This window comes from Cetorhinus maximus, chromosome 30 (assembly GCF_964194155.1).
Source record: "Cetorhinus maximus chromosome 30, sCetMax3.hap1.1, whole genome shotgun sequence".
In the NCBI taxonomy this organism is placed as follows: domain Eukaryota; kingdom Metazoa; phylum Chordata; class Chondrichthyes; order Lamniformes; family Cetorhinidae; genus Cetorhinus; species Cetorhinus maximus.
In genome coordinates this window covers 8,904,718-8,920,865 of record NC_135908.1, presented here as the reverse complement: position 1 = coordinate 8,920,865, position 16,148 = coordinate 8,904,718, and the positions used below count along the sequence as shown (strand labels likewise).

The following is a 16,148-nucleotide window of genomic DNA, read 5'->3' as shown; positions in this document are numbered from 1 at the left end:
GAAACCAATGAAGTACATTTCAGGTTCAGTCATTTTTGTAATATAGGAAATGTGACAATAAACTGCACAAGAACCTACAAACAGAAATGTAATAATGATAATCTGTTTTCTAAGAGATGTTATATTAAGGGATAAATATTGGCCAAACTGACAACTTGAGAGATCTGAAGAAGAGTCATATGGACTCGAAACGTTATCTCTGTCTCTCTCTCTCTCTCCACAGATGCTATTAGACCTGCTGAGTTTGTCCAGCATTTTTTGTTTTCGTTTCAGATTTCCAGCATCTGCAGTATTTTGCCTTTATACAACTGAGAACTCGCTTGCTGTCTGAAATAGTCTGTTGGGATTTTTTTACATCCACCTCAGAAGAGGTTTAAAGTTTCACCTGAAAGATGGCAACTTTGACTGTACAGCACTCCTCCAGTACTAGTAACCGGAGTGCCAGCCCAGAGTTTGCGCTGTTTACATATTTGATCTTTTTCTCTGTGTAAACAAGGTATTAAACAGAGGGCCACATGATTGTTCAGCTTTTGGCAAGTAGCCAAGCTCTTCAGACACATTGTAAATTGAGCTAAATAATCTGTTTGAACTGGGCTTGGGGGAAATCGGGTCAATCGGCTGCACTCAGCCTTGCTATCTCCCAATGCACTCAATCTGCAACAATCAGCCTTCAGTGAGGAAAATGTAAACAACAGGAAGCATACCAAAGGCTGATTACATTTTAACCAGCATAACGACGGTGAACCGCTCATTCGCCTCTTTTACCTTTTTGAGTCATACCATATAATTCCCTCATCTGACAGTACATGGAATAATGCCATCATGCGAGCCAATCTTATCTAGGGCAGCAGCAGATAATGCTACATTGTGCTTTAAGTGTTTGGGGCTAGGCAGGGGGTTGGAAACTCAAAGGGCTTCTGCTCTTGATTGCGACTTAATGACTCCTGCCAGAAAGTGCATGAGTGGATGTCAAATGAAAAGTTAAGCTGTTCTCCTTAGAGAAGCGGTGGTGAAGGGGATATCTAATAGAGGTGTCCAAATTCATGAATAGTTTTGACTGAGTAAGTAAGGAGAAACAGTTTCCATTGGCAAAAGGGTCAGTAACCAGATGACACAAATTAAAGGTAATTGGCAAAAAATGAAGCAAGATGGGGAGAATTTTTCCTTTTTAACATACAGCATGTTATTGTAATCTGCTATGCTATATCATCCTATATGATAGTGGCTCAGCTTTGACACTACCCAAAGTCAAAAAACCAGCAAAGCCAGTGTCCAGAGTTAAACATTCAAGAATAAACAATGTCTTGGGTGAAGTACTACTGATCAGCCAATCTTAATGAAACTGTACAGCAAGCACTCAGCATCTTCAGGAGAATAAAATTGAGAGATTATTTAAAATCAAGAAAGCTTTGAATGTGTTAATTAAGGCATACAGAGCCATAATATATCTCTCTCTCTCAATCAACATACAAGGAAAAATCATTGGATACAACTCCATAAAAAGACAGAAAGGTACTTTATTAGATCATGGCAAATTATTAATTTAGCATACAAGATACACAGTAATCCAGCAATGTGTTCCAAAAACCAACCCTGTAATTCCTTTATACCAGCCACATGATGTCAACATAATGCATTTACTTACATTACAATCTCTTGTATTACACTTTAATTTTATCATTTGGCATAGTGTATACAGAAGGGGAACAAATTTCTCCTTTGTGTCCTTATCACCAAATACAATTACGGAGGCAGTTCAAGGTTCAAGTCGATATTTAGTGTTCCTGTGGTTTGTAATGTTTATCTCCACTAACCCTCAAAGTCTTGTAACTGCCTCCTGGTTCTCCACTGTTACCCAACACTGTCCAACCCACCCCTTCCCAAAAATGCTATTTTGCTCTTAGTTTTCAACCAAATATTAAGCCAAAAGATTGTGTGCGCGCACACCACAAGCGCATGTTTACACTCGTTAGCGGATCCACAATTGGGTAGAGTAGTTGGGGTGCAACAATTGTACACAGCACCCTTGGACTAGAGAGGAGAAAAATGAGCAAGGTTCCTTATCACTATCCTCATCACTGTTCCTTATCACTATCCAGTCATCTTTGCAAGAAAGTGCATGCGTGTGGATGTTGAGTGAGGGCAGCGACAGGCTCAGCAACGAAGGCTGTCCACTGTCAAATAGTCTGCTGACACCCATTGTCTTGGCTTGCACATGAAAAATGGCCCCTTGAGTGATGTACTGGAGGCGTCCAGCGCCTGTGCACCTGTACCTCAGTGTGTACTGCCACCTTCAGGAGAGAAAATTGAGGAGGAAAGCCAGAAAACAGAAGAGCTTGTGACTTAACATGTAAAATCTAAGAAGAGGCAATTGCCACATATCTGAGCAATTCCTTGAAACTGCACCAGTCTAACAACTCCATATTACTGGGAAAGGGTGTATGGAGGGCATTAAGCAGTAGTTTTCTGAAACAGCATCTATAACTCACCAACCCCAAATAGTACAGCAGTTTATAAATAAATACAAATATTTATTAAGCAGGTAGCTGTTAGCTCCACATTAGATTTTCTTTTGGGCTGCTGGGATGTGGGGAGGCGAAGGCAGAGGAGATAACAGCCAGCAAGAATTGCAGTGCGATCATGTTCAATTCAACAAGTAAAGCTTCCGCTAGCCTGACAGCAGTAATGCTTCTATTCATCAAAGCAGGGATGTAGTCCTGATCTCCAATCCTTTATCTTCTCTTTTACTGTAAATTATCCTGTATGAACTCTTCTGGTTCTGATCCCATCCTGGCCTCACTGCCATACAGTATCGAAGAATATCTCTATTACTCTTAAAAATAATTTTTCTCTGGCCAAACCACTCTCTTGTAGAGAGAAATTAATTCAGGCGAGGAGAGGGAATTCAAAATGTCCCCACCTCACAAAGTATGCCAGCTGACATAGCAAAACCAGCAAAAAGAAACTACAACTTCCTAGCTGCAGTGAAGCAATGAGGTAATAGGAAGAGAGAAGGCTTGAAATACACAAAATTAAGAATGTAATTGTTTACTGTTTCTGAGTGAATCAGAAGGATCAGGCTTGGAGTAGTACAAATTAGCTGGGCTTGCATCTCCATCAACTTGTGGCTGTTCAAAAGTAGTTCTGGGATAAGGAAAAATTAGCACACACACACACACAAAACAGACATCCACATAGAAAGGGCATGAAGTCAAGCATTATCTACCTGTCCCCACGTGTGGGGTATAAAGGCTTCTTTTTTTAATGCTACATTGCATTCAGTGTTTTTGGCCCCATAGGTTTGGCCATTAGCACTTTCAGGTTCCTCTTCTGTGCACAATAAGAAAATCAAGAAGTGAGTTTTACAGCTCTTGTTCTTTAATAAGCTGTGGGCTATTTGTTCATAAACTTGTTTGTACAACCATACAGATATATTTAAGAAATATTACACAAATTGCACTTTATACATAAGATGGCCACCCCAACTGCTAACGTCAAAATACAGAGTTGAAACTGTACAGAAACCTCATACTTTGGGCTGCGTTTACTGAACAGTTTATATGAGTACTTATTATAGAATATGACACAGGATAATATATCCTTTACAACAGATTTCTTGAAATATACAGTCATGAGCATACTATAAGTTACGAGAAGCCCAGCATGCCCGTTCCAGTGATTGTTACATTCAATTTTGTTCCTAACCTAATCCACATATACCCCCTTTGGACAGGAAGTTACAATCTTACATCACAGAAATAAAATTTTTAGAAAAAAAAGTTCAAATAAAATAAAATTTTAAAAACAAAAACATTTGAGTTTACAGTGAGCTTTAGAAACCAGACTAAAAATTCTTCAAGTTCTCTTTGCTTTTAATACTGACAATTCAATAAAAGATTTTCTTCTGGGTTGAATTTGAAGGACCAAGTATGGTTTTGGCTTACCTACGCTATCATCATGCATCACAGTTGATGAGGGTAATGTAACTTTTGCTCATGCCCGCTGCTGCACGGACAGGTGTTGATTTGCAAGCTCAGTGTCCAGTCAGGTTGGTCCCTTTTCTCCAAGTTTCCTAAATTCTACACGCCCAGGTAGGAGCAGCATTACTTGACTGGTAAAGTGGTTCCTGAAACCCTGTAGAAATGCCAGACGTAGTACGCATGGTTAATGCATTTTTGTACACAGACATTTTGGCTTACATTTCCCAGTGGCCACTGGCTGTTTTGTCAGCAGTGCCTCCAAGTTAGTGAGAAGTGCTGTTGAGTCTGATTGTAAGCATCTAGTCTTCTGCGATTTCTGAAATAAGCTCTCTTGATGATCTTTGTCTGTAAGTGTCAATGGAGTGTGACTGTAAGATAATAGTTCAGATCTACTTTATTCCTTCAGTCTTTTGGAATGAGCAGATTCATCAGTCCCCTCTTTCTGGATGATGGACTTCTGGACAGCAAGTGCTTCTTCAAGTACGGCCTACTTGCCACAACCCTCCGGACTACAGATACCCTTGTCGACCTTCAATAACAGCGACCAGCAGCTGTTTAAATGAATCCATCTGCAGCCCAGATGCTTCTCAGCATACCAATAGGTAGTGCAGAGATTTCGCAATGGTTAAATGGTTAAGGCCACAGTACAACCTTCTGGCAGGTTTTTTTTTCAAATAGATAGAAATCACTTCCCTTTGTCATTCCTTGAGACAGTGATGCCATCTATGAGGATTGGACGTATTGCATGTGGTGTACTGAGATAGCAGCAACCAGAAGGAAGGAGATGTGTAGGGATGGATGAAAGACCTCTACCCAATTAGCATAGAAACCTTTGAAAATCCTTGGCCTCACACCATGAACTCATTGTTCCCAAATACCACCAGCTGCTGGGGAGCACCAAAGTCAGGCTCAGCACTGCGCTTCTTCCCTGTGCTCGAGGCTCCATCAGTCGTGTCTTTGGGCTTCTGAGCTGAGCGCTTCAGCATCTTTAGTTTTTGTTTGCCCTTTTCTGGATTGAAGGTACCTCTACTCGTAAACTGTGGCCTCTCTTCTTGAACTTTCGACTGGCTATACGCCCCATCTCCATCTGCTCTTTGCTCGGTGCTGTTGGTGATATTGTGTGTGTGGTAAAATGCTGGCGAAGGTGATTTTGAGCGAAAACGGAATCGTCTTCCTCCTTGAGGTAGACAGGATGATGACAGCGACATTGTAGGTGATGAGTGAACAGTTGAATCGGCCGACTCTATAGAATCTGTTTTTTTCCTCAGTGGCCTCCTCAGCCTGTTCACTGCTTCAGGTCGGTGGTGGCTGATGGAGCTCATTACTAAGCTTCTTTCTGTCCATGAATTAAAAAAGGGACTTTAGTACAAACAAGTGCTGTTTCAATTATCTGTCAGACTGATTCTGTTACAGCTATCTTACTTATAACAATGGCACAACTTAATCTCTAAATACTCCACAGTGGTTCAAGAAGGCAGCTCACCACCACCTTCTCAAGGGCAATTAGGGATGACAATAAATGCTGGCCTAGCCAGCAACACCCACATCCCGTAAATGAATGAAAATAACTGATGCAGTGAATGTATTTTCTCATCATCTCCCTGAAGACACTGACTCTAACTGGAGCACTGATTAATGGGTACAAGACATTTTTTTTTAGCAACTCATCCAATTTTTTCCTGCTGTACAATCCTAGACAATGGGGAAAATTTAATGCCCCTGGATGGGTGCTAAAGAGCAGGGGTTAGCTGAAAAGGTCAAAAAATAGCAATCATAACCTTAACCTGCCTTCAGCCATTTTAATTGAAGTGGGTTGGTGTGGGCAACTAACCTGTTTTCTAGAAGTGCATCCCTAATCTAAATATTTTAATGAAACCATGTAAATCATATATGAGTGTTGTATTTAATGCCTGTGCGCCAGGTTTCCCAGGAAACCCAGCAGTTGAAAGGAGGAAAGAATGGCTGGGTCCATAGCAGGAGTGCCTTTCCTTCACTGGCCCTTAAGCTAACCTGTTTCTCACTCTCTGCGACTGTCCAAGCCCAATGCCACCATGATTAATCCTCCCCCTCCCCACAACTGACCCTGTAATCTATCCACAATGCCTTCCTCACTCATCTCTCTGACTCCCCGACCCATTCTATCCAGCCATCTCTATGGCCCATAAACTATCTACAAATGCCACCTCTTCCCCCAGCCCTCAATTTATGTGGCTTGCAACATATCTATGCCCACCCTACCCCAACATCTGTACCTTCCAACCCACAATCTCTCCATCCCTCTTTCCACTCCCTGGCTGCTGCCTACTGCTGCATGCCTATCCACCCAATAACCAGTCAGCATCTCAGTTTGGCTTGCTGCCGGTCAAGAAACAGAATACAAAATTTAAATCAAATTTAAATCAAATTTGGCAATAATCCTTCCACCCTCCCAGTACAATAAAATATTGAAAGGGTAATTTTTATATGTACTGCTAACAGGTTGCATGATTTTAAGAGAAAATCCAAACTGGATCAGTTACCAGAACGTTCTGATACTGCTCCCTCGGAGTCCATATTTAAATTTTCAAAGCTGTCCGCAGTTCCAATAGACGCTTCTGATTCAAGGGTTTCATCATCCGAGGCTCGTGGTTCCAAAGCAAGCATTTCAAAAGTCAGTTCCTCCCTGAGTAAAGATACAATTTTTTTTGAATGAAGCACCTATCCAAATATTAAAGACATGTATTGATGTATAAATATATTGAAAATGATAACAAATGATACATGTCAATTCATTATGACAAGAGATTAAAACTACTTTTCTTTTCAATACTTGAAGGGTCAAAGGCCCAGCAACCCAACCAAATCACTTTCTTGCGTTGATGCTTGAACAATGCAGCCTGTTTCCATGTACAGCTGTAATCAGAATGCTCAGTGCTGGCTGTGATGGTTTGACCTGTACACATATGCTCTGTACCAACACCATAACACTGAGGTACTTGCAGCCAGCTACCCAATCTTCATCTGTCTGATGTCATAACAAGGAATTTGTGCATTCAAGACGGTTACCAGAGCCATGCAGAAAGGTACCAGTCAGAAATACCTCTCCGATTTTAAAAGGATGTGATTGGCTTACTGCATTTGGATGTGCATGACAGGCACTTCAGGGGTCAGCATCATCCGATTAATATAAAGGAGCTTCTGTAGCCTAAAGTAGTGAGGTTGGATGTCTGCTACTGAGAATCATGGCTTTGACTTAGATGTCTCCATAGTTCAGGACAGAAATACGTGATGGATTACACCCTAGGGTCTTAAAAGAGGTGGCTAATGAGGTAGTTGATGCGCTGGTGTTAATTTTCCAAAATTCACTAGATTCTGGAAAGATTCCATCAGATTGGAAAGTAGCAAATATAACGTCTCTATTCAAGAAGGGAGGGAGGCAGAAAACAGGAAACTATAGGCCAGTTAGCTTGACATCTCCCATGGGGAAGTTATTAGAATCGATCATTGAAGTGGTTATATCTGGGCACTTAGAAGAACTCAAGGCAATAGGGGAGAATCAGCATGGTTTTGTGAAAGGAAAATCATGTTTAACCAATCTATTGGAGTTTTTTGAAGGAGTAACATGCACAGTGGATAAATAGGAGTCTGTAGGCATACTGTACTTGGATTTCCAGAAGGCATTTGATAATGTGCTACATCAAAGATTATTACAGAAAATAAAAGCTCACGGTGTAGGGGCTAACACATTAGCATGGATAGAAGATTGGCTGGTTGGCAGAAAGCAGAGAGTGTGCATAAATGGGACTTCTTCTGATTGGCAGGGTGTGACGAGTGGAGTCCCACAGGGGTCTGCACTGGGGCCTTAACTTTTTATGATTTACATCAATGACTTAGATGAGGGGAGTGAAGACATGGTAGCTAAATTTTCAGATGACACAAAGACAGGTAGAAAGGTTTGTTGTGAAGAGGACATGAGGAGGTTGCAGATGGATATTGATAGGTTGAATGAATGAGCAAAGATCTGGCAAATGGAGTTTAATGTGGGAAAATGTGAAGTTGTTCATTTTGGCGGGAGGAACAAAAAAGCAGAGTATTACTTAAATGGAGAACAGTTGCATCATTCTGAGGTGCAGAGGGATCTAGGTATTCTAGTACATGAGTCACAAAAAGTTAGTATGCAGGTACAGCAAGTAATTAAGGCGGCTAATAAAATGCTATCCTTTATTATGAGGGCGATTGAACATAAAAGTAAGGATGTTATGCTTCAGTTATACAGGGCATAGATGAGACTGCACCTCAAATACTGTCTGCAGTTTTGGTCTCCTTATTTAAGGAAGGATGTAAATGCATTGGAGGCAGTTCAAAGGAGGTTTACTAGACTGATACCTGGAATGAGTGGGTTGTCTTATCAGGAAAGGTTGGACAGACTGGACTTGTTTCCACTGGAGCTTGAAGAGTGAAGGGTGATTTGATTGAAGTATATAAGATCCTGAATGGCCTTGACACGGTAGACATTGAAAGAATGTTTCCTCTTGTGGGTGAATCCAGAACGAGGGGAACTGTTTTAAAATTAGGGGTCGCCCTTTTAGGACAGATATGGGGAGAATTATTTTCTCTCAGAAGGTTGTGCGACTTTGGAACTCTCTGCCTCAAAAGGTGGTGGAGGCGGGGTCATTGAATATTTTTAACGCAGAGGTAGATAGATTCTTGTTAGGCAAGGGAATCACAGGTTATTGGGGTTAGATGGGAATGTGGAAATCGACACACAAGATCATTAGCCATGATCTTATTGAATGGCGGAGCAGGCTTGAGGGGCCTAATTGTCTACTCCTGTTCCTATTTCTTATGTTATGTTCACAGTATGAAATGTCACCAGTTCACATTCCTCTTAGCTTGGTCTAGCACCAGTCCTATGCCCCAAATGTTTTGTGTTTCTCACTTTTCTTTTTGTAGGGTCTCTATTTCCTCAGTTAGTGCCCTCTCCTCCTGCTGCATGGCTGCCTGCTGCTGCTCAGTCAAATCCATGTCAGGTGACTCATCAGCACTTGTCGTTTCTTCCGGAACATCTACAACTGATGGCAGTCGCATACCAACTGGAGAGGCAGGGCTGCTGTAACTTGAACGGCGAAGACGACCCTTTCCCTATAAAATCACAAAGAACAAGGCATATAGTCAGGCATCACACTGGCATTGAAATTCATACTCGACAGGCACCAGGCCATACATCCCAATGATTGGCTGATCAAATCAAACAGCATGTTCCTTCAGTAGTTCAAAATAGACAAAGTATAATCCGTACTCAACCAGCCCATGCTTGCAAATCCCAAAACAAAACATCTGTTAGATGTGTTTCTGTGATTGGATAGCACTTGCTGAACAATCCTGAATGTGCTAATTGCCAAAATAATCAGTTGAGCTCACAACATGGCTCATATACACTTGCTAGACATTCATACACAGGGGCCCGCTCTCTGCGAACAAGAGGAATATGTTCGAGCCTTGCGCTTTTTTTTTTAAATTACCTGGGAGGTTGGGGAGCTTATAGTTCCCCATTGCTTTCTCCATGGCAACGCCCCAGTCCATCAGGGTCGATTTGCCATCAATCAGCACCCCTTTACCCCTGTAGTTATAAACTTGCGATTGTTTGATATTTGTCATTCTTGCATTTGTCCTGATGAGTGCAAGATGAAAAGCTTTGGCGACATGTGTCTCTTTTATATTTACTCTCAAGTTTCTTGGCAAATAAAGTAGAAACTAAGAAACAAAGCCTATCTTGACTAAGCTCTGGTTTTAGAGTCAAACTTAATCAAAGCCTGATAGCCACCCACCTCTCACCAAAAGTTAATTCAAAATTAGGGTTAAACCCTAGAAATGTCAAAGTCCATACAAAGCCATCCTGATGTGAGGCACTCATCCCATTCTGTTTGGCACTGAAAAGCATCTCTCTTCTCTCTGTACTGAAGAGCAATGGAACAAAAACATCTGAACCTGTGTCACGTGCAGACAACTGAATGTCTTGCAGGATGGGATTGGGGCAGGAGGGAAGTGCTGAGGATGCAGCACAAGATGCATTAAAATTTTCAAGGGTAATTGTATTGATATTCTTTAAAATATTTTATTACTTCCTTTCAAAAATGGTTGCCCATTTATTTTTATGACCAACAGTTTTGTTACTGACTTCAAAAAGCTGAGAAATTTGCTTACAGCTGATTTCATCTGAATGCAGAAAAAAACAAAAGTTGCAAATCAAATAATCTAAATACAGGGGTCAAGCTCTTCAGTTAGGGAGAGGGAATGGGTCACTGCTATGACAAACAGGCACCAGAAGTGAAAGAAGCCTTGATCTGAGGAAAGTTTTGAGTCAGTTCAGAGAATGCGATTTTCCAGCATAACCTGAAGATTCTGAAAGCAAAGTTTCTTCTTAATTCATATCTCGAACAGCTGATCACAAGGGTGTGAAGGAAAACACCAGCATTTCACAGATTTACACACAAACCACAGAAATTGAGGAACAAAATCTGAACAAACAACAGAGCCAAACTCCAGCCTGCTTCCACTCCAGCAAAAGGCCTGCTTCTTGTCAATACCTTACTCTGAAGCATAGGCTAAAAGGTAATTAATACAGGACAAGATCAAAACACAACAGAATAACCCCCAAAAGATTAAATTTTTAAAAAAAAAATCATTCCTTTTTTGTTAAACAAAGATGACGACCATTCAGCCCTTGTGGCCTATAATGGTGCTAGTTCCACCACAAAACCATCAGCTCCAATTCCATTTACCTGCTCTTCTAATTAGTGACCCCTCTCCATTTAATTAGGTGGTGCAGCTAATTAGTATAATGGCCTTTCACCTCTGGGACACTGGCTCAAATCCAGACTGATTACATGGAATCCTCATCCAGCTTTAAGGATCTACATGAATTGAGTTCACCTCACTCTAGTTTCTATTGAACACATGCCCACAGTCAAAGAATACACCTAATTTGGTGTTAAATTGAAAGACAAAATGGTGAAAACAAAATTCAGTGCTGCTCAATACCATGAAATAAAACCTGACATCCAATATTCAGGCTAAACTGTAAATATGGGAATAGAAATTTTAGAATGGTTTTCTATATCATTCAGGACCACATGTGAAGCAGGTTTTGTTGCAGTGGGCAAGTACACGCGCTGGAGTGGTTGCAGTGCTGACATCATCTTTTTGAACAGCCATCACCAGGAAAAGGCAATCACTACAAGCACACAACAGACAAACCATTACCTTTTTATTACCATTCGGCTGCATGGGCGGCAAAGAGAAAACATGAAAAATTTTCAACAAATCTCTTACTAAACTCATTTCCAGAGAGACTGAGAGTGATCGTGAAATGGCACAGGTATGGTGTGGGTTAAGATGATTCACTGCGAGCTTTCAACAATTTATTTCCAACCCACTCTTATTTTAGTGATGTGCAATGGTGGGCATTGATGTTACTACTGCTCATTCTCACACTTGTATGCCTTAAAGCCAAGTAACCAACTCTTATTGCCCGTCACTGTTGGAGCACTCAATAACAGGCTGACAAAGTACAGAGCTGCCTAATATTTAACCTATTACATAAGTGCATTGTGCTTTTTTTTTGCCCAGTCCAAAAATGGACAAAGCCAGGCTAATAATGTTGCAAGAAAAATACAATCATCTGAACCTCCTCACATTCACTGTGAATGTGTTCAAGACAATTTGCAGAATTAACTTCCAGTGCAGAAACTCATGCTGCAACTTGACAAACATTTTAGCAGAATGCTTGTGAGACCACATTTCTTCCAAAACTGCGATAATTCAAAAACTGGAAACTTACAGACAAATTTTAATGGGCTGACTAACAGAGATACCATTCTAAAAGCTAATGGTCTGACTGAAAGGTGGGTACACTGGTGGTCACCCTACAGTAATGCAACAATTACTTTGAGAAGCCGGCTATAAAACATTCTGGGAATTACAAGTGTTGAAGTGGTTCCTTTCTGCTGGGTGGAGAGTTACTGCAAAGCAACACTAGACATATTCAAAACTTGCCAAGACACAAGGTCGTCTCAAATTCAATGCTAGTTAGACTTTCAAAGTCATTGGGTTGGCAGTTGAACCACAGAAGCCTGCCTTTTATTTAAGGAGGGAGGCCATTTAAATTTAATGTTGCATTTTATCACTTAATTATATTATATACTGAGAACGCTAATGCTTTAAAAGGCCCTATCAAGTGAAACAGGGAGGAAGAATTCAAAGATCTACAACCATTTTATGTAATATCTCTCAGTGCAAAGAAATTTGCCACAAATACAAACCTTTAAATAAAAAGACAATCTCTGCTAAAATATATAAAAAGATTGACTAGAACACACTAATTGGTCCCGGATCCTGAGCAAATTTGATACCGACTGTTTCAACATTAGCTACCTCTATGTTGGTTCCGTGTCATATTATTGTTGCTGGCTGTTGACCTGCATATGTTGTACGCAACCAGCAACAACTCTAAGATAAACATGTCAGAGTCAGCTAGGAACACCCAATTGGAATTTTAGGTTGTTGCTAGTCCATGCAGAACTTGCATGTCAGGAACCAGTGCATCAGCACTCTGTTGTTGCAAGGGTCAGACTGGATTATAAGAGCAGACCACATATATGCACTATCCAGCAGAAGTCACAGGATCAGGATCAGGAGTGGAAACAGCTGAGTTATCAATTCTCTATTGCAGGGCTATACAGGCCAGCTGTAACACACCAGCTGCTGCCCAGCTGACTGGTATTCGAATCTCGTATCTTCTCGGTCTATATGGCTCAGATGCACACTGCCTTTCCCAAATGGGCTGACAGGGAACACATGCCAGAACATGATTGCCTTTTTGAACTATCGGGCCTGTAAGGTCATTTTATTCTTACCAAGCTATAAAACTGGGAATAAATTTAAATATTTTAAACTCATTTTATGGGTCAATGCTGGCCATTTAAAACAATGAAATGTACAAACTGTGTAGGTATAGGATCGATTCTGGATTGAACTGACTACTTTTAATCACCACAATCTAGCGTGTAGGTAAGTACTTAGTAACAATTATATACACTTATTGTTATTTGACAGATGTGACAAGTAAGCAAACACAGGTTTACAATGTACCTATACAGTGAATTAAGTGGCACCTAAGAAACAATATCAGCTCTACTAATACCAACACCACAGGCCTAATAGCTCACTGACTGATGAAAAGATGGCATGAATTGATGTACGCTATCACTAAATACACACATTCTTGAAAAAAATCTTCAGAACACTTTCACTAAAGAGCACAGCTAATTAATCAACTATCCAAAGGATCAAAGTATAAGGAATGGATTACTAACCACTATACAAATGGTGGTGTTAAGAATATGAAGGGTAGCTAGTTTTTATGGTGAAATGACTACGAAAAGTACAGGTTCCCCCTCTAGTCCACTCACGTTAAACATTTTTGGCATTCACAGATTTGATATTCATATTTTACAGGAAATTATGCTAGTGACATTAACTGGTCTTTTTGTTGTTGCAGCAGCTTCTTGCTCGCATGTGGATTTTGCATGTAAAGAGTTATAATTTGCATCTCAATAGAAAAGTGAGAATGCCAAGTAGCTTATGTAATACCATCACCTAAGAGATGTACTTAACAATACCAGAGTCTATACACCATTTTATAGCCCCTTCACACTGTAGCAGAACCAAACTCCAATGGTCAAATACTCACAAAATGCAACTCTTGCAGTCAATTACGACTGAAGAATTACTTAAATCAACATAACCTCAATTCTGTTCCAAGTCAACAGACAACTGGATCATTCCCTAAGCTTGGGATAGTGCATCAAGTAATGAATGGCATCATGGACAGGAATCGGTGATATGGTGGGAGAAATACCTACCGGAATTGAACTGCGATTCATGCTCATGAATCTAACTGCTATTATAACCGGTTTCTATAGTGGAAAAGAACATGAAAAGTAGAGGATCAGGTTAGTTTGATCATGCATTCAACAGGACCATGCAGACTGCAGGATAGGAATGCGTTTTGTTCTGGGTCAGTTAAGAGCTTAATCATTTTTCAATTAAATTTAGTATTAGTTGTTTGCATTCTAGGAGTTGCACACAGTGGTTTACGTCCTACCCTTCCCAGACCCAGTGAGTGGTTAGGATCCAGAATGCACTGCTTGAGCGTGTGATGGAGGCAAAGCAATCATGGCTTTCAAAAGGGGTATTGGGTAATTATCTGAAGAAAAAAAAATGCAAGGTTACAGAGAAAAGAAAGGGGAGTGGGACTAGCTGAGTTGCTTGTGCAGAGAACCATCATAGACAGGACATGCCGAATGGTCTCCTTCTGCGATGTAACCATTCTATGATTATATCCCCACTTTTTCTCCTCCTTTCCCTAAAAATAATAGCATTTGTTGGAGTGCACTTCCATAGTCACTGGGTTCCCACTGGTAGCTCATCCAATTGGTCAATCTTCACGTGTAGGCACAGGATTGTGACTGTCAATAGGCTACTTAACTGTGGAGGGGATCTTCACTGAGCCTGATTCTGACTAACCTGATATTTGCATGTATACTTATTAACAGAAGTTACTGGCCAGCAATCAGGAATGAGAACTTTCACTGATTTTTAACCTACCAAATCCAGAGGCGATGAAGCCAATGGTAGCTCCCCAAGTCCCGCCCTATCTCATACACACAGCAGGGACTGTTTGGCAAAACCTTTATGCCCTAGGCCATCAAGGAAGGTAAATTCTTCATTATTATTAAACGTAAAACTTATTCGTATTAGTACCCTAACTTAAGAATTTCTGTTGTCATGCAATGTTAATATTTTGCAAATAATCATTCAACCCTCCAAAAGTTAAGTGCACGTGACGTTATGAATGACGAGCTCACAACAGTTAAACAGCGAACTGGTAACATATAAATCAGTGTGTAAGGACAGCAATGTAATGGGTGATTTCACACAAGTAAAACAGATAGAAGTACAAGAATTACCATCCCCAATAAGGTACATTGATAGAATGAAAGAGTTGCAAAATATATATTACAAACCGAGTCAGAGATTGAACATCTGGCTCAAAAGGATTATTGACCTTGCTGCAAGCCTGGCCAAAGGTCTTTTGTAAGTCCAGAACTGAGTCAAGCAAGGGCATTTAAAAAAGACTGTGCACACATCAAATGGGACTGAAAAAGGAAAAACAGATGTAAAAATGCCTATCCCACATTTACGCATGGGATCGTACTGCTTTACTCATGCTACTATTTCATAGGTCCATGATCATCCCCAGTTTGACAAGTGAGCAATCAAACCCTTTATTCACTAGCTCATAGCCTTCTTAAGCACTCAATGTGGGAATCCGCATTTTCCAGTCTGGTTTTCATTTTGAGAGTTGTTGGACACCCAGTTGAAAACCAAGTGTCTAGTCACCCCGACTCATAATGGAAAATAAACAAAACTGAATTAACCAGATAAACACAAGAAAAAAGCAGACTACCTGACCAGAATCTCAGACGTGGGAAGAAGGATGCTGGATCCTATTTTTAATTATGTATTTTTCTATCTTTCAAGGATTGTTCCTTCTACATTTTGGGGATGGGAAGTCATACAGCAATAAGGTTGTCTTTTTAAGGAACAGACACTCTTAAAATTTCCCTTTTGACTGGCCTTGTGCTCTGTTTGTAAAGGCTACTGAACCAAGTTTAATTTCTGTTACTGTTTTTAATTTCAAACTCTTTCGAGTTATCAGCAGTCACAGATTGCAACTCTTTCGAGTACAATCACAGTTCTTGGTTTCCGGGAGTGGGACATGAACCCACAACCTTCTAATTCAAAGGCGAGGGTGCTATGAACTGAGCCACAGCTAATAGAAGACAGCTGACTGCCTGCCAAAATCACATATTTAAGGGTATGGGTAAAGCTTGTTAAAATTAAGAGATGAACAGAAAGTTTCCAGTTTTAAAAAATTCTCTCTTAGATGGAATAGAACAAATGCTGTGTGTAGTTTCCTGGCTTCAAGTAATTGAAGGCGAAGGAAATAGGAGCTTTTACCCCAAACATTGTGCCACAGATCACTGCCCTACACTGCCACTACAGATCCGTTAAAACTTATCGTGAAAAATAAATTTAAGAAAAAGATTTGCACAAGTTTTAACA

The 16,148-nt window shown here is 40.5% G+C and overlaps 1 protein-coding gene across 4 annotated transcripts in view; it reads right to left on the bottom strand.

The window, feature by feature from the left end:
• Nucleotides 1–1,499: 1,499 nt before the first annotated feature.
• The window catches only part of myo9aa (myosin IXAa), a 283,263-nt gene continuing 268,614 nt past the window's right edge, over nt 1,500–16,148 (bottom strand). For all 4 annotated transcript variants that reach the window (XM_078532398.1, XM_078532401.1, XM_078532400.1 and 1 more), the window contains 3 exons: nt 8,899–9,101; nt 6,500–6,642; nt 1,500–5,316 (listed from right to left, as the gene is read on the bottom strand). In XM_078532398.1, coding sequence (XP_078388524.1) covers nt 4,829–5,316; nt 6,500–6,642; nt 8,899–9,101 — 834 coding nt within the window. In that variant the 3' untranslated portion in view covers nt 1,500–4,828. The remainder of the gene's footprint in view (nt 5,317–6,499; nt 6,643–8,898; nt 9,102–16,148) is intronic.